Source organism: Brassica napus, chromosome A10, assembly GCF_020379485.1.
Source record: "Brassica napus cultivar Da-Ae chromosome A10, Da-Ae, whole genome shotgun sequence".
In the NCBI taxonomy this organism is placed as follows: domain Eukaryota; kingdom Viridiplantae; phylum Streptophyta; class Magnoliopsida; order Brassicales; family Brassicaceae; genus Brassica; species Brassica napus.
In genome coordinates this window covers 14451768-14469496 of record NC_063443.1, presented here as the reverse complement: position 1 = coordinate 14469496, position 17729 = coordinate 14451768, and the positions used below count along the sequence as shown (strand labels likewise).

General features: G+C 35.6%; 3 protein-coding genes and 1 non-coding gene across 4 annotated transcripts; 2 read left to right on the top strand and 2 right to left on the bottom strand.

Annotated features, from left to right (window-relative positions):
• Positions 1-5827: 5827 nt before the first annotated feature.
• On the top strand, positions 5828-9530 carry LOC106369832 (probable serine/threonine-protein phosphatase 2A regulatory subunit B'' subunit TON2). Its single transcript, XM_048743163.1, has 12 exons — positions 5828-6079; positions 6255-6346; positions 7099-7161; positions 7242-7340; positions 7422-7580; positions 7660-7731; positions 7850-7982; positions 8098-8162; positions 8259-8334; positions 8427-8528; positions 8625-8817; positions 9088-9530. The coding sequence occupies exons 1-12, from the start codon at positions 5938-5940 to the stop codon at positions 9332-9334; spliced, it is 1443 nt and encodes a 480-aa protein (XP_048599120.1). The 5' UTR covers positions 5828-5937; the 3' UTR covers positions 9335-9530.
• LOC125579686 lies at positions 8887-9012 on the top strand. Its single transcript, XR_007317741.1, has one exon. It is a non-coding gene; the product is annotated as a small nucleolar RNA snoR104 (small nucleolar RNA).
• A 17-nt stretch (positions 9531-9547) lies between the features above and the next one.
• LOC106387800 (acyl-CoA-binding domain-containing protein 6-like) lies at positions 9548-13563 on the bottom strand. The gene is made up of 16 exons (XM_013827722.3): positions 13329-13563; positions 13087-13149; positions 12690-12768; positions 12492-12617; positions 12335-12412; positions 12159-12263; positions 12021-12087; positions 11863-11924; positions 11641-11780; positions 11430-11556; positions 11232-11346; positions 11074-11162; positions 10904-10987; positions 9974-10825; positions 9834-9893; positions 9548-9759 (listed from the first exon to the last, which is right to left on the bottom strand). The coding sequence occupies exons 2-16, from the start codon at positions 13122-13124 to the stop codon at positions 9679-9681; spliced, it is 2103 nt and encodes a 700-aa protein (XP_013683176.2). The 5' UTR covers positions 13125-13149; positions 13329-13563; the 3' UTR covers positions 9548-9678.
• A 662-nt stretch (positions 13564-14225) lies between these two features.
• On the bottom strand, positions 14226-15012 carry LOC106385318 (monothiol glutaredoxin-S2-like). Its single transcript, XM_013825245.3, has one exon. The coding sequence runs from the start codon at positions 14785-14787 to the stop codon at positions 14479-14481; it is 309 nt and encodes a 102-aa protein (XP_013680699.2). The 5' UTR covers positions 14788-15012; the 3' UTR covers positions 14226-14478.
• Between the last annotated feature and the right edge of the window lie 2717 nt (positions 15013-17729).

Here is a 17729-nt window from a genome sequence, read left to right as displayed (position 1 = left end):
AAAACAATTAATAATCGGGCACGTGAATCAATATTCCGAAACAACACCTATCAAATTTAAAATTAAAATCGAATGTCAAACATAGATTTAAGGAAGACATATATTGCTTGGACTGCCTATGCACATGGACCCTTACATTTCGTTGGCGGTATGCAAGTATGTAATCCACATTTTCGTCTAGTAACCGCAATGTTATTTCAAATAGCTTAAAAGAGCTATGACTTGCAAATAATTGCATTTTACTATGTTTTATCCCCATTCATACAATATTTAAGACATTTTTCTCGATTTGTAATTTATTAATGAAATTATATAAGATTGAACAATATAATGCAAAAGCCAAAGACACTTTAACAATATAGATAATCGAACCCATTAGGTTAGTCTTGTGTACATTTACCATACTATTAACGGGACCAGTCTGAAGAAAAAGAATTGATAGTCAATGGGAAGTTCGGAAAGCTCAAAAGGAACTGTAAAGCAAAGTTGGATCAAAACTGCCCAACACAAGAGCAACAAGGTAGGCCACTTCTTTGAGTTTAGTAAAAATCAAAACTAATTGATGGTAGTTTGGTTATTATTCACTGAGTTCATGCCGCATATTGATTCCCACTACACTTATTTTCCATTTCAGTATGAATTTCATGAGTATTACTTGAGGTTTTGGTTTGAAATCTCTAGCTATAATAACAAAATATTAACTAGGATTTTTTCAAACCAAAATTTTAAATATATCTATACGAAACAGTTGAAAAGTGATTAAATTATTATCCAAATTTTCAAAAAGTCAAACTCTACAAATTGATAAGTTATATATTAGTTCTGTAAGTTCTTATATTAATACCTTTTACTAAAAGTCATATTGGTTAATTTTGAGAAGAAAAAAAAGAGAATTTTGAAATAGTTTTTTTACCTTACGGTGCAAAAGTGTGATGTACTCCTTATATTAAGGCTTGGAAGTGTGATAATTGTTGGTAAGCTTTTTTTGCAAATTGCTAAATGGCATTGGGAATGAAAATTGTATTCTTTTCTTGTAAAAATGAGTCAAACTAATAATATTATATTGGGTTCTATTCATTTTTGGCTCTCTTTTTTTGAACTACCATTTTTGGATCTTTTAACATTTTATCTTTGACTAATACGACAGTAATAACCACAGTCATTGTCTTCTGGTGCGGAATATATTGTGCGCCAGAATAAAAACACCAATGGTATTTAGTTTTATAAGTTTCATGCGTATTTTAAATAGGATAATTGTTAGGCAGAGATCAATCATAGAATAGCATATAACTTAACAATCTCTATAACTGGGAATGTTTTATATTATAACGTGTTTTAAGATATAAGATGTTTCAGTTGGAAATTTAAGAAATGTTTTTAATACATAAATATTAATGAATATATCAATTATAATACTTAACTCAACTATAAAAAAAGTTTGAGAGCAATTGCTTATAATAATTAAAGTATCTTTTTTTTTAAATGGAAGCTTTTTATTAATTGAAACAGAAAAACCTCTAGAATATCTTATACTTGAAATACGATTATTATTTATTAGAGTACAGTAATTATTCATAAATTACACAGGGTTCTAAAATGCAATGATTTAAGACTGGGCTCCGAATGGTAACTGCGGTTTGAGCGGTGCGGGACAAGCGGTTTAACTGCGGTGCAGTTTTAACAGTTATAAAAACGTATAGATATATGGTATATGTAGATATTTTGTTACTGTTAACTACCGTGCGGGGCGAGGCGGGACGGTTTGTAACTGCGGTGCAGGGTGGGGCGGTGAAAATTTCATTGGATAGAAGGCCAGAATATTTGATATTCTAAAAAGAGCCGGAAACACATGCTTCCGTTGCTTGTGTTCGGGCCAAATACTGAATCTAGTTATTGTTCAGATTGTATGACCACTAAAATCAAATATAGTGAACTATTTTTTATTTAATACCACTATTGTTGATTTTAATTTCGATGGTAATAATACGTAAAATATGATGTATAGTAGAAGATAGTCAAATGGAAGGGTAGCCCCACGTGAAGTTCATAGTAATAGCGGATTGAATGGTGCGGAACAAGCGGTTTGACTGTGGTGCGGTTCTAACAGTTATAAAAACGTATAGATATATGGTATATGTAGATATTTTTGTTACTGTTAACTGCGGTGTGGAATTTCATTAACGTTCATCCCTTTTGAGAATTAGGGACAAGCTTAAACTATAGAAAAATCTGACGTCCATCGACTCTTCCACCCATATTTTGGCTTCGAATGGTAACATCCATCCCGCACCGCACCGCAGTTAACAGTAACAAAAATCTCTACATATGTTATATATCTATACGTTTTTATAACTGTCAGAACCGTACCGCAGTCAAACCGCTTGTCCTGCACCGTTCAATCCGCTGTTACTATGAACTTCACGTGGGGCTACCCTTCCATTTGACTATCTTCTACTATACATCATATTTTACCTATTATTACCATCGAAATTAAAATCAGCAATAGTGGTATTAAATAAAAAATAGTTCACTATATTTGATTTTAGTGGTCATACAATCTGAACAATAACTAGATTCAGTATTTGGCCCGAACACAAGCAAGGGAAGCATGTGTTTCCGGCTCTTCTTAGAATATCAAATATTCTGGCCTTCTATCCAACGAACTTTTCACCAGAGTAGAGTAGTTATTTTATGGTTAAAATTATTATGTTCTTGGTGCTGAGTTTGAGTATCACCACTACTTTTTCCATTATTTTTATATGTATCACAGCTTCAATTTTTTTTGCTTCCAGTCCATAATTGTCGAAACCCGGGTCTGAGTATATGTATGTAAATACGTATTCATGTAGGATTTAAATCTCATTTTGTCTAAATATTTGTGCAGTACCTGAGTATATGTATGTAAATACGTATTCATTGTAACCAAAAAAGAATATTTATTCGTTACAATGAACATCACTTATATTTTGAGTCAGAAATATACATGAAAGTTTTGTACATTTTATTGTTCACAAGAAGTAACACCAGATCCGCCGGGTTTCTGCCGGGTATGAGAAGACATTCGAAATATTTGAATGGGCCCCCACTATGTGGATCCTCCACTCTTTTTGGAATACATTTTAGAAAATTATATATTTATGATAGAAAATATAAAAGGAAGATGAAAAAATATATTAAAAAAAAATATGTTATAGGACTTAAATAGAAATAAATTTAATAATAATTTCAGTTTTTATAAAGAAAAATAAATAAACTATGTTTTTATTAAACAAATTACATTTTTCGAATAAGGTCCAAAAAATCTCAAGTCCGCCCTGAGTAATCCATAACTTTGGTATTTATCCCCCCAAATTAACAACCTTTGAAATTCTAAACATATATTTAACTATCAACTATCAAGGGGTATAACGTAGTGTGGTTACAAAAAACTATCGAATTAGTTAAATGGCTATTGTTCTATAGTTTTGTTATGATGAACGAGATAATTATTTACTAATAACAAGTATATACATTTGGTTAATAACTTAATATTGAATTCATGTAGTGGTTAAAAATTCAAAGTTACTATAAATATTTCGTAAAATACTCGGAGAAACTAAACAAAACAACACATATGTGTATTCACTAAGATAAATATTCATATTAACAAATACTCCTACATGATACGACAAACCCGATTGGCATTGCGCACGATATTGGGATTGCACTGTTGCACACTTTTGAGTGAAGTAGTCAAGTTCCATGTGATCGAGGCTTTCTTGGGTTTAGTAATGGAGAATTTCTTCACATTTCTCAAAAAAAAAAAAGGCAAAGAAAAGCACACAAAGTTTTGAACAGCTATTGAAAAGCCAAAACTTTTTCTTAAGAAATTTAACAGCTTTTTTTTTGCTGTGGTTTTTAAAAGTTTCTTTCTGTGTTCAAAGGACAACCCCGGATTCAAGGTAAAGGTTGTCTTAGAACAAAGTTGGACTTTGACGAGAATCCAGAGAGTGTGACTGAAAAGCCAAGTGGGGGCTTCACTATTAGTTTGCCTTATATCAACAATGGTAAGGTCATGAAGATACAAAATGACTATCAGTAGGTACTATTATCAAATTCGTTTATTCATAGTAAAAACTAAAAGTTGGCTCGGCAGCATATCCAGCTTCTGAAAAATAATTAAAAATATTGTTTTACAAACTGATCATTCATGCAAATTTATGAACATACCATGGTACTTCTTTTTACCACACTCGTGTACAGTTTATTAATCATTATTCTTACTAGTTCTCGAACTAAGGTAACTGGAAAGTTACAGGCTCCGATCCTTTTGTTTACAATTCATTTTTAATTAAAGTCAGGTGATCAAACACACTCGTGGAACCTAGTGGGACGAAATACATCATAATTAATTCCTAACTGATGTTCGTGCTCGCCATGTGCCTTTCAATCTCTCTCTCTACATAATATAAAGGTTAAAGCTACGTACATATGAGTAAAATAATGGCCAATTGCGTATATGTTTTCTACCCTGTTTATTTATTATTGAATGTAATATTATGCTATTTAGGTATCTTGAAATATATAAATTTCTTAGAAATTTGAGGAAAATATTATTATTATTTGAGAAGATGAGTATATAGAGTGTACTAGTGTAGTGTTACTATATTAGTGAAATACTCACATCAAGCTCCAATATGTGTTAAATGGCAAATTCATCCTAAATTAAATACCACAAATATATGTCCGAAAGTCGAAACACATGGAACCAACCAAGGCAACTTTAAACCAAACATAATTGGATTCTTCGGGAAGAAACAAGGACCAATGAAAAGTAAACAAGTAAGCTAGAGAAGTCCCACCGAACCTAGTACGCTCATACTATGTGGGACACTGTCGATGACACGTAAGATACTGTTGCCGCACGCGACAACGAGGAAACAAAGCAAGCGCGGGACCTACTAAACTATACTCTGCTAACGTGTTATGATCTGAGCGATGGAGTTTGTGGGAGCCACGTTAATGGTCTGATACACTGTACGGCTGCGATTTTCCACCTAACGGGGAGAGAAGAGAAGTGGATTGTGTGCATGACGTGTGTGGTCAAAAAGAAGATCTCTCTACCGTACGAACCGTCTGATATTTGATTGGACGGCTGATAATCAACTTCGAGTGATCTCCTGTCAAAATCTTTTTATAGACCATAACCCTCTTCCCCGTTTCTACTCTTCCTGTTCTTTTTTTCTGTACCGGGACAACCCAATCCGTTTCCTTAACCGAATTTGAATACCGGTCACAAACTCCAAATTGATACTTGTAGTTGTATACAGTCGAGCAGTTTTGCATATACCCAGTAATTGTTTATCCTTTTTATGATCCAAATATTAGCAAGTAATTGGGTCTCATTGTATTGTTTTTTTTTTTTGAACAACGGTCTCATTGTATTGTAACAATATGAACTAGATTTTTACCCGGTGTACCCGCACGGGTATTTATATTTTATACGTACCATATAAGATAGATATATGATTAGATTTTTTTGTTTTGTTTTGAACACTGATATATGATTAGATTAACCTCCAAAAAAACAGGCTGAAGTATCTCTGATAAAAGTATATAATAGTTTATGGGCTTGAGGAGTCAAGAAACAGCTAATGGACATTTTCTGAGAAAGAGCTAATGGGCTTTTATTGACGCCATTTGTTATATGCTCTGTTTCCGGGAAAATGATTTAATGGGCTTTTATCACATTCTGTACTAGAATTTGATTTTATAAAGTAATTGGCTGAGAATCAAAAGTACAATAAAATCGAGGACTTATATTTTTTTTTAAAGTGAGAAACTTTAGTCACACCTTTGAAAAGTTTGAAAGCTGCTCTAGGGTTCAACTTTTCAGCTCTCACTCTCACTCCCTGCTTCATTTTGAAGGTTGTGACTATTTGCGTGATTCGAAGCAAAATGCATAGTGGATCTAGCGGTGGCGAGAGCCACGATACTTCGACGCAGAGGAAGCTCCCGCCGGCGTCTTCGATGCTTTGGGTTAGAAACCTACGACGGTACATTGGTTCCGGCGCCGGATTAGGATCCGAAGCTCTAATGGGTATGCCATAAACTCATTGTCTTACATTATCCGTAGCAAAGTTTGTATTTTTATTCGCGTTTTCGAGCTCGTTGTGTGTTCGAAACGAGTAAAGTTCCTGACTTTATGAAAAAAAGTTGTAGCTGGGTGTTAATAGTGACTGGGGTCTTGAGTTTTGCTGGGTTTGTTTTGGCAGAGCTTGAGATCAAGAGAATCTTGTTTGAGATATTTAAAGAAAAGCAACTTAAAAGCCAAGAATCAAGCACGATACCTAGTTTCTACAAGAAGGTATGGGCACTTTACTTTATAAGATGATAATGTCCTGTCTCTGCATTTCACCTGATTAAATCTTGCATTCTTACACACTTAGGGTCTGACTGGTTCAAACGCAGCGGTTGCGGTTGCGGCTGCGGGCGTTTGCGGATGCGGGTGGTTGCGGTTTCTAGCGGTTTTAAGAGATTTGTACGACTGGTTCTGCGGTTAGAAATTGGTGCGTTTGCGGGATACTTATGACTGGTTAACTACCAAATACAGCAGCGGTTAAATAATAAATTAACAATATTTACATTTTATATAATTATAAAAATATCAAAAATCATAATATTATAATAAATATGTAAATTATATTTTCAAAGTTATAGTTTTAAATTTTTTAAATTATAGAAAATATTTTTATTTTAAAATTTTATAATATTAATTAAAATATAATAGATATATTTTAGTATTTTTATAATTCCATTTTAAAAATTTTATTTTTATTTTTATTTTTGTATTTATATGGTTTTTAAAAAAAAAAAAAATTATCCTCCCGCAACCGCCCGCAACCGCAAACGCTAGCTGGAACCAGCTTTTGATTTTAAAAGGTTTGGAGCGGTTTGAAGCGATTTGTAGCGGTTTGTATGATTGTTTCGAAACGCTGTCAACCGCTACCAATCGCAAAAGCTGCGTTTGCGGGTGGTAGCGGGAAAACCAATCAAGCTCTTAGTTTTCCTTTTTTCGTATTATACAATAAGCTTTTGTTCCTTTACTCTTTTGTTCAGAAACCAGAAGAAGGATCTATTAGTCAAAGGGTCCAAAAACTTGCGAAACACCGCTTCTTGAAGGTATAGATTCTTCACTGCCTCCGCTTGAAGATGTTTAATGTTTTTGCTAACACTTCACTATGTTGTTTCATTTCCAACAGAAACAGTCGGATCTTTTGTTAAACTCTGATGATTTGGATGCTTTGTGGAATTGTTTGAGAGAAAGTTGTGTGATTGATGATGCCACTGGTGCTGAAAAGGTACATTCTTAAAGTTTTGAAACTATGTGTAATCTACCTTAACCAATTGTTCTGATAGTTGCTAAATCTGTGTCCATGCAGATGAACTATGAAGACTTCTGTCACATTGCCTCTGTATGTACTGAACAAATAGGCCCCAAATGTCGTCAGTTTTTCAGCCCATCCAATTTCATGAAGTTTGAGAAGGATGATGCTGGAAGGATTGCTATTTTACCGTTCTATCTGTATGTGCTTCGCACGGTGGGTATCCTCATCTTCTTTTTATCATTTGATTATTACTTTGTTTCTTGTGATAAACATTTGTTCATCACTTGTTCAGGTGTCGCTTACACAAGCTAGGATTGATATGAGTGAGCATGATCAAGACTCTGATGGTTTCCTTCAGTCTCATGTAAGTACCCAAGTGGCCCTAAGCTTAAAGTTTTAAATTACCCCAAAGAAGCATTAAGGACCATGCTGACTCTAATCTGATGTTTCTTTTACAAATACTATACCTGATGTTATTGTAGGAGATGGAGTCTTATATTATGGGTTTAATCCCTAATTTGGCACAACTGAGGGACATGCTGGAGACCTTTAGACAAACGTATTGCCGCATTGCTGCTCAAAAGTTTTTCTTCTTCTGTGATCCGAATAGGCGAGGTAGGTACTAAAGATAATATAACTATGAAGCAATGGGAAATTTTTGCCTAACCTAGTATGAGTAAAGTATCTAATCGTCATGTGTTTAATGTGTGTGATCTATTTTTGTGTACAGGAAAAGCATGTATTAAGAAGATACTTCTCAGTAACTGTCTGCAGGAACTAATGGAACTGCATCAGGTCAGTCTGGATGAAGGATTAATGAAAGACATCTGTGTGTTCGTAAATAATTTTCCACTTTCAGAAGCTGATTGTTCCGCGTGTGTTCTACATTAGGAAAGTGAGGAGGAAGTCACAGAGACAGAACAAGCTGAAAATTGGTTCTCATTGACTTCAGCTCAACGTGTATGTGGTAAGTATTGCAATTTTGTCTAGATAGCTTATGTTATGTCTTGTGAAGAACTCAGGCGCAAATTGATCTAGAGTTTATCTTTTCTTCTGTAGATATGTTTCTTGCACTTGATAAAGATGCTAGTGGATCGCTGAGCAAACAAGAACTTAAAGAATACGCTGATGGGACCCTAACTGAGATTTTCATTGAAAGAGGTAAACTTCAAACACTTTTTGAATTATAGTTCTAGAAGTAACTAACTAGGTTTTTCTTTTAAAGAAAAGGTTCATCATATCCTTTACTCTTTTTAGTGTTTGATGAGCATGTCCGCCGTGGCAAAAGCAGCAGAGTCAATTCTCGAGAGATGGACTTCGACAGCTTCCTAGATTTCGTTCTAGCTTTGGAGAACAAAGACACTCCAGAGGGTTTGACATACTTATTCCGCTGTCTTGATCTCCAGGGGAGAGGCTTTCTCACCACTGCTGATATTCACTCTCTTTTCAGGTAAATGAATCTCTCTATCAAGCTATTTGGTTTTTAGTAGATTTTCTTTTAAGACATGGAAGTGAAGAAGAGGAGCATCAAAGAGTTGTGATGTTATCTGATACAATCTTCCTATATTAAATAAATATCTCTGCAATTTTCCTGCTTGCGGTAGCTGAGCTTTGTTCCGCGAGTCTCACATCTGCAAAGACACTATAGCGCATAATAAAAGACCCCCTCCTGGTGTGTGATGCTTCTAAACTTATCAAATCTCATCTGTTAAACTTGCAGAGATGTTCACCAGAAATGGATAGAAGGTGGGAACTATGAGCTGTGCATAGAGGACGTTCGGGACGAGATCTGGGACATGGTGAAACCGTCTGACCCTTTGAAGATCACTCTGAATGATCTCTTGGGATGTAAACAAGGTGGAACTGTTGCGAGCATGCTAATAGATGTGCGTGGCTTCTGGGCTCATGACAACCGTGAGAACCTTCTTCAAGAAGAGGAAGAACCACCTGAGGAAGAGTCCCAGTGATGAATGTTATTTTCCATGTCTATAACTAATGCTAATCGTAGGCCAGATAGGTCGGAGAAAGACCAAAAGTCTCCCCTGATGTGTTTGTATTTTGTGTAAGAAGCTTAGTAGTTGCTGACCTTAATTATTTTGTATTTTGTGTAAGAAGCTTGTTGACGTTTAATGAAAAGAAATGATGGATGTGTATATTATATTATCACTTGTGTATTCTTATGCTTGGAATCTGATTAGAGTCTTGAGATTTCTTAATTTCTTTTTACATTAATCCACAAACACACAGATGGTTTTCATTAGTTTCTTGGGAATATTACAAAATGCGAGTCTTAAAGGTTCTCGTCTTATGTTTAGACGTGGAAAGGCTTTCTTGGGGTAGCAGCTCTGTTCTCCAGAGATTGTAACCTTTGCTTCAGATGAAACACTTCAACCTGCATTCACCTCACGTTTAGAAAAAAAACGCCGAAAATGAAAACTAGTTATATTGATTGATGATGGATGATACCTGCAACTGAAACGCTCTTGCTCTTTCTCCTGCAAGAACACCTCTTGTGGACTGCAACTCCTACAAAACAGACGACGCACAAAATGCTATTAAAACTTTGATCCTTCACCTTGTATAATATACACAAGGATTATTATTACCTTCTGTGTATCGTCTAGGACAGCTCTTAGGAACGCTACATCATGTTCGAGCCTGACATTGTCAGAATGAACCATGTTCGACAGACTATTAGCTTCATCTTGTGAGAGCTCTAGCCCGGTGAGCTTCTCCTTAAGCAACTCAACATCTCTCAAGGCGTCAGAGAGCTTCTTATCAGTCTCTTGTTTGCTCCTCAACGCAACAGACACATTTCTCTCAGCCGCTTCTCTCCCCGCCAATGCTGCTTCTAACTGCCCTTCCAGAACCCCATTTCTCCTTATGAGAGCCGTCATTTTCGCCTCGTGGAACTGGTACACGCTCGATGATGATGGTGCTAAAGTGGCGTTATCCATTTCAGGGAATATCAAGGCGTCATCAATGTGTGCAAAAGGAAACGGTTCAGAGGATTGCTTGTGGAGTTCACGGTCAGAGACAGTAGAGAGTGTTTTCTCTGCTGTAATCTTTGCTCCACCTCCACTGTCTTCATCTGTAATCTTTTCTTCTTCTGGGGACTTTGCAGGTGGTTCAATGACTGCTCTATACTCTTCTTCAGTGCTGAATTGTTTGCGTAAAGAGACGTTTCCAGAAGAAGGGTTACGGTGATCAGCAAAAGCAATCTCTGATAAAGACCTTCTACCGGAGCCACCGTGCTCTTCAATGGCAGAAGCAAGTTTCTGTCTAGCAACAGAATCAATCAGCCTCTGAGAAGAGGCCTTGACAGATTCATCAGAGGTTAAAACTGCAGAGGAAGAAGATCGTTTTCCGAAGAGTAACCGGCCAGTGTTCTTCTTGGAAGTTGTTTGCTGATGTGTTGGTGATTCACTCTTGTTCTTGTCGATGGTAAAAGCCTCCACCTGTTTCGTTAGAAAAGATTCATGTCTTTGAATTCAAAACACTTTTCATTTCAGATGTAATGTGATATGAGCTCAGACCTGATTTGAAGGGTCTTTTTTAGTTCCTCCGAAAGCTACAAGGAAGTCTTTATCCTTGTGTTGCAGAAGAACTAGACTAAATCCCTATACAAAACATTTAACTAAGCTTGAACAAGATAGTGGTTGAAAAGTTGAAAACATATGAGTTAATTACTATTAACTTAAACCACCTTATTAGCTGTGATGGAAGATTGAGAGGAGATGCTTGCCACAGACCACTCGACCTTTAGAATATCAAAGACTAATGTCTCTGCATGTCCTGTGAAAAAAAACAAAGCAAACTTGTAAGATCTGACTTAAGACAGTGCGGTTTTGATGTAGAACTTACTCTTCTTTCTGCTTCCACCTCCGGTTATATACCATTTGTTACCGCAAAGAACTCCACAGCTACCCGCTCTTGGTGACGGGTGAAATCCTCTAATCTTGATTCTTGACCATACCATCTTGATAGCAAGATAAGAAATGTTAAAATATATTCAATCTAGTAAGATAGATAGAAACATATGGTGCAGGTGAAAAGCATTACAGTTTCAAAGTCGAGTGAGTATAAGTCATTAAGTGTTTTGTTCTTGCCCGAACCTCCAAACACAAACAGAATTTTGTCATCAAATAGCGTGGCTACATGATTTGATCTTGCACACGGTCTTGTTCCTCTGGTTATTAAGCAAAAACATGTCAAGAAAAATAAAGAGTTTCATGTAAACTGACATTAGAAGAAGGAGAAGAAAAAAACTCACGTGCAGTTAAGAGGAAGCCATGTAGATGATTTGAGATCAAACATATGAAGATCGTTTAGTTTCCTCTTCCTAGAATCTTCACCGCCGAAAAGGATCAGTACTGAACTTGCCCTCACCACTGTGTGACCACTGCGACTGACCTGCAGTTTCTTATCCGAATAAGACTTGTTTCTTCGAGCCACCAAACTTGTAAATGAATACTGAGAGGACTTAGAGAATTACCGGTATGTCTCCCTTTGCATCCATTAGTGACCAGCATTCGGATTCAGTATCAAATGACCAAACTGCAAGTAATGTATACAAACATACAACACCATCTTAAGCAGACTTTTAACATAAAAAAAATCTAAACTTTGGAATGTTAAACAACAAAGTGAAACCTGAAACTCTATCACTGCTGGGATCTGTTTTTCCACCAACCAATAGCACTTTTTTACCCCAAGAGACCTAACAAACGGATTAAAAAAAACAATCAAAACCAAAAGATATAAAACCACAAAACAAACAATCAATATTACCAAGCAATGGCCTTTCCAGGAAGGGATCATGAGAGGCAGACTACTTGGTGACAAGTACACTTTTGAAGACACCGTGGACCAAGTAAATGAATCGAAGTTAAGCACCTGCACATTCAAAAAGACTGACAACATAGTAATTGAAACCAAATAAGTTAATTCTCCATATTATTTTCTACCTGAACATCATCCAACAAGCCATTACCAGATTCACCACCAACTACTATCATTTTGTTACCAATAGCTGCCGCCGCATGCTGCATCAGAATCAACTCATTAGTCTTTACAAAACAGCTAAGAAGCTAATATGACTATAAACCGAGAGAAACTCGTTACATTAAAGCGTGGAGCTGGTTTATCTCCACTAACAGATAACCCCATCCAATTCTCAGAGTTCCCAGATGAAGGCTGGAAATCAAGTTCATCAGAATGACTAGTTGCAGCCAAAGCAGCAGCTTCATTCTGCAGACATGTTTCTTTACAAAATCAGATAACAGTCAAAAACAGTTATGCATTTTCTGTATATTAGCTTACAGTAGAGTTATCAACGCGTTTGGTCACACGCAAAGGACTCTTGGTGCCTTGAGCAGAATCCGAGAGCTGTACCTTAACTCTGAATCAAATTACATCCAAAATTTAAGAGAAGAGGAACAGAACAGAATGATCTAAAAATAGAAACCCCTAAACTGAGAACAAATAAGATTCAAAGTTTACTTCAATAGTACTAAAGAAAGGATCCTGGAACACTATTATTAAAAAGGAGTTTGCTTTTACAGTAAGCTTAAACAAGATTCTCCAAAAAGGTGATTCATAAAATAATCGATTATAAAAAAAAAAGTAGCACGAAAAAAGTTCACAGCTTTAAGAAAACCAATAGAGACCCAAAAAGGTGATCTGATCTTATAGATAAGAGTAAGAAAAGAAGAGTAACCTGCCAAGCTTCATGCGCCTCTTTGAAAAGCTGAACATTTTCTTACAACTTTTTTCACAAACCCTAAAAAATAAAATAAATTTGGACATGAAAAATTAGCTACATTGTCATCAATCCAGACATGCTCAAGAGCAAGCAATCTCTGAGGAATCCGTCCTTGACTTGTTAAGACGAATCTAAGTTTCAGAAGCTGAACCAAATCTGACAAAACAGAGATCTACTTAACACCCAGAAGTACTCACCTGTTTGTTTAGTCGAGAAAATTCCAGTAAAGAGAGGAAGAGAAGAGTATTCAGTTTCTAGAGAGAGGAACAATAACCACCATAGCCATATATATCCACAGCTTCGAAACGTACTAATACGACGTCGTATTAAGTAGTAGCAAGCTGGCGCAGAGGAATGATTGGAGAGGGTAGATTGATATTTGCTTACGGAAGCACATAAAGTTCTTGTCTTTAAGCAAAATTAATTTATGGGACCAACCAAGTTCGTGTTTTTTTAAACGGTAAAAAAAATGAGAAAAAACGAATCTTGTACACGATCTGGACTAACTTACTTTAGCCGCTCGAGACAATAGAGCGGGTTGTGTTGTGTTGTGTTGTGTCATAAAAAGTGTGATGTTTTTGATGCAATGGTTCCGTTGAGTTAATGGCGACATGTTTTGTCTGTTTCTGCTAAGTTGTGATTTGAGTTCGCCGATGACATTCAATGCTTGCGAGCTGCGACGCCTTTGTGGGTCCCACCCAACCTTCGCTTCTTCCCGGCATTTAAATTAATTATTGTCTGATTTTTGTTTTCTCTCTAACCGATAGTATGATTACTTACTAATTAAACACATGTCTTTTGTGTTTTTCATGTATTAAGATATGGAAAAATTCATTTGTGTAGTTATTTTAGAAAGATACAGTTATGACTTATAACTGAAGCTAAAATTAAGAATTAGCATGTTGTATTATAATTTCTTGAATAAACCTCAACATTTATGGGAAAAACAGATTCTTGTTAAGTAATACTACTTTACTAGTTTCAGATTTTAAGCAGATTAATGTTCTAGCTTGCAATCTTTGTTCTTTTTGTTATACTGGAGTTGAATATGGATATTGATATCATAATGAATTAATGATACTAACACAGACGACTAAACATTGTAACTTTTTTCACTATTATATTAGATCCTCCAGGTCGATATATTTTTTCTTAAAAAAGTGCATAGAAGCTCGCACATTTTTAAATCAAGATAAGCTCAGAAACAATAAAAAGACGACGCCCTGATTACTGATCTAACGTGGACTTATATCACCATGTCAAAAATCATAGATGTGTTGAAATTTAAACATTATTCTGCGTACTTAACTTAGTATTAAGTAACTAATTATAGATAAATATATTAAGTCAAACCCACAATGCACCAGCCCGCTTAAGCATAGGGATCAATGAGCCGTTAAGATGAAGACTCATGACCTCGTTGGCTCCACCAACTAACTCTCCTCCGATAAAAACCGCTGGAACCGCCGGGCTACAACCAAGCCGCAACAAGGCCTGCTCAATCTCTCTCCCTCTTGATACCTCATCTAGCTCGTAAACGGCTGGATTCGCTCCGAAATCGCAGAGCAATGTCTTGACTGTGTGGGACATACAACATAAGCTTTTGCTGTATATCACCACGGGTCTCTCCAAAACCATCCTCGTGACCATCTCCATTGCTTGTCTTATATGGTATCACACAGCTAAAATCAAACTGCTTAGTTTTTGTTTCTTTGTTTTACAATTGGAATAGGTTTATGATTATGAATCAATATCTATGTGTTTTACGGGTGAAAGAAATATCAAACAATGTTTTTGGAAAAGGTTTAAATAATGAAACTCTTGATTCGACTCGGAGAATAAGGTTTTGTGAGAATGTTTTGTGTGGATATGAAATTGGTGAGAAGTCTTTGTTTATATAGAGGCAGCGAATACGATGATTAGTGGATCAGATCGGACAAGATGTTTGGATTTTGTTTCTAACGATATCGTGTCCGAAAGCGACACCAGCTCAATTTTATTTTTGGATCACGGAATGTAAGTGTTGAGAATCTACTGATTTCCAAAAGTTTTATCGTTTCTTTTAGTTGTCCATATATGCATACGTATGGCGAAAGATGAGAATGTCATTAGCTCGTACGGTTCCATAAGGCGAGCTATAGGTCAATATCAATTAAGATAAAACAATCACAAATCATTGATTAAAAAAAGAAAGTATCTGCTTACATTGTTCTCTGTTATAGCCTAATATAAGCTTGTTGTGGCTCAACAAGGTATTAAAAGAATGTTTTCATCATTTGAATAAAAAACGATAAACAAAAACATGCATACCAATCCGGCAATGTAATCACGACCTAGTGACAGTACCATAATTAATCAGTTCATGATTAAGTCTACTTCATGCAGCCTCGGATCATCGCCAAATAGCGTCCACTTATAATCAAATAAAGTTTTGTAATTCAGAAACATCCAAACTTCCTAATTAAATCTTTGCAAGCATAATTATTCCAAGGCTTGAAGTTAAGCTGGGTTTTCTTTCTTTCTAGCATATATAAAAATATGTTAACCTCTTTCTCGATCAACTTAAAAATGGAATATGTAAAGCTTATCAAAGAGGCATCTTATGAGTTGGAGAAGTAGTTATCCTAAATAAGGTCTCTTTTTCTTTAAGGCACGTTCCCTTCTTCTTCTACGTGAGGATTCTATTCTCGACTCGCCATTTCCACATTTTTCAACTAAGTAAAAGTTTCTTTTGTAGCAACTATAAGAGAGAGGAAGAAATGTCTTCCATATACGTATGGAAGTAATAACAAATACTTATACATATGGGCATGTCCTCGAGGTCCCGGCTCGTTTCAATAGTTGATTCCCATGCAACATGTGGTGTAATTAGTTTCTATCATTCGTTTGGAAATATACAGATTCGCGGAACATGGTTCATTGGTTTATTAATATACCTAAAAATCAATCTAAATGTTTTTAGTAATGTTGTTCAGCATGATCTTTGAGATGTGAGGAAACATGCAGCAGCGATAAGGCAAAAAATCCAGTTTAGATATGTAGATGGTCCCATGGTGTCGGATAAGATACGTGGCCTAGACGGTCCATTCCATTGCAGCATTGCCAAAAGTTCTAGTAAATTTACATTAACAATAGTGGTGGTCTCGACTCGACTCTCAACAGAATTATTGCAAAAGGTGACATGACTGGTTTTTGATGATTTTCCGAAATACATTTCGATTAGGGTTACTGTTGCTAAGAGGCTATGTTTCATGATTCAACCATGATTCTAGACTATATTTTCTGTAACTCAAAAAGGAAAAGAAAAAATGCAACTGTACATCTTTGATAGTTAAGAAAACTCTACAATGTTTTGGTAACCCATGCAACTGTTTCATCTTACTTGTAAACCTTGAATTTTGTAGCCCTATCTAATATATGTTGTTATCCATGATTTTTAACATTTAACACATAGGTCTTTTACCCTTGTCTAGTTCTATTGAATCAATTTTTGGAACTTGGGGGGGGGGGGGTTGGGTGCTGGTGACTATCCAATAAATAAGTTAAGGAACCTTTTTCAAACTGCAGATGCTCCCTTCTAGTCTTGCTTACATATACAAATCTTGCTTACATATACAAATAAATAAATATCTATTACATATAGAGATATATATATATATATATCGTATATATATCACTTGTCAGAATAAGAAAATTAATAGATTCGCTGATGGTTGCATGTGCGACTCTTGGACCTCACAGTTTGGCTTGCTAGAAGGCCAATAGCCACATTATTCGGGTTCATGCATATTGGAATCACTACAATGCTTTATTTTCCCTTTTAATTTTGGCAAAATATAGCACACATATTCTCTATATATAACTTTTTCAACACTTTTCAAATTGTTTAACTTTTAGAGATATGTGATTACGTACTAAAAAAAATTGGTTTAAAACAGGTTATCTATGAATTAAGTTTAGGGAGACCGAAAACCATTGGTTGCACACAAATAGCTGAGTTAATTGTTTATAGTTTTCAAGTTACGTTGTTGTATTAGTACATATAGTGTAAAGTGTATCAGAATATATAGGATAATATTACTAATAAATTATAAGTACAATATATATTATAAACCAAAGGTGTTATTACTCTGCCAGGCAATTTGAATGTCGTAAACATGTATGCCATACTTTATGGTTTAAAAGTTTTCTATAAGACTGGCAGATTAAATTATAACTAGTAAACTAAGTTTTTTTTTAATTTGAAAGATAGCTAGTAAATTTAAGCAAAAAAAAAGATAGCTAGTAAATTCAGTTAATAATGAAATGTTGAAACAAGAGCGCACTGACCCAGTGGTAATCACTTGAGGGAGCTACGACTCCAATACGAGAAGTCACCTGGATTTAATTCACGCTGGCCACTGGAGCATTCACATTTTCTCGCTGGGCAACCCACTATTTTTTTTTTTTTATAATGCAACGTCGATGATGATAAAAAGTTCGCGAGGACGGGTCGTGGCGTCACATATTGCCAATTTGCCATGTACGATTGTCCGTGTAACTTGTGTGGTTGCTCGTGCAACTCAAGTTGCATTCATCTAATCGAAACTTAAATATTC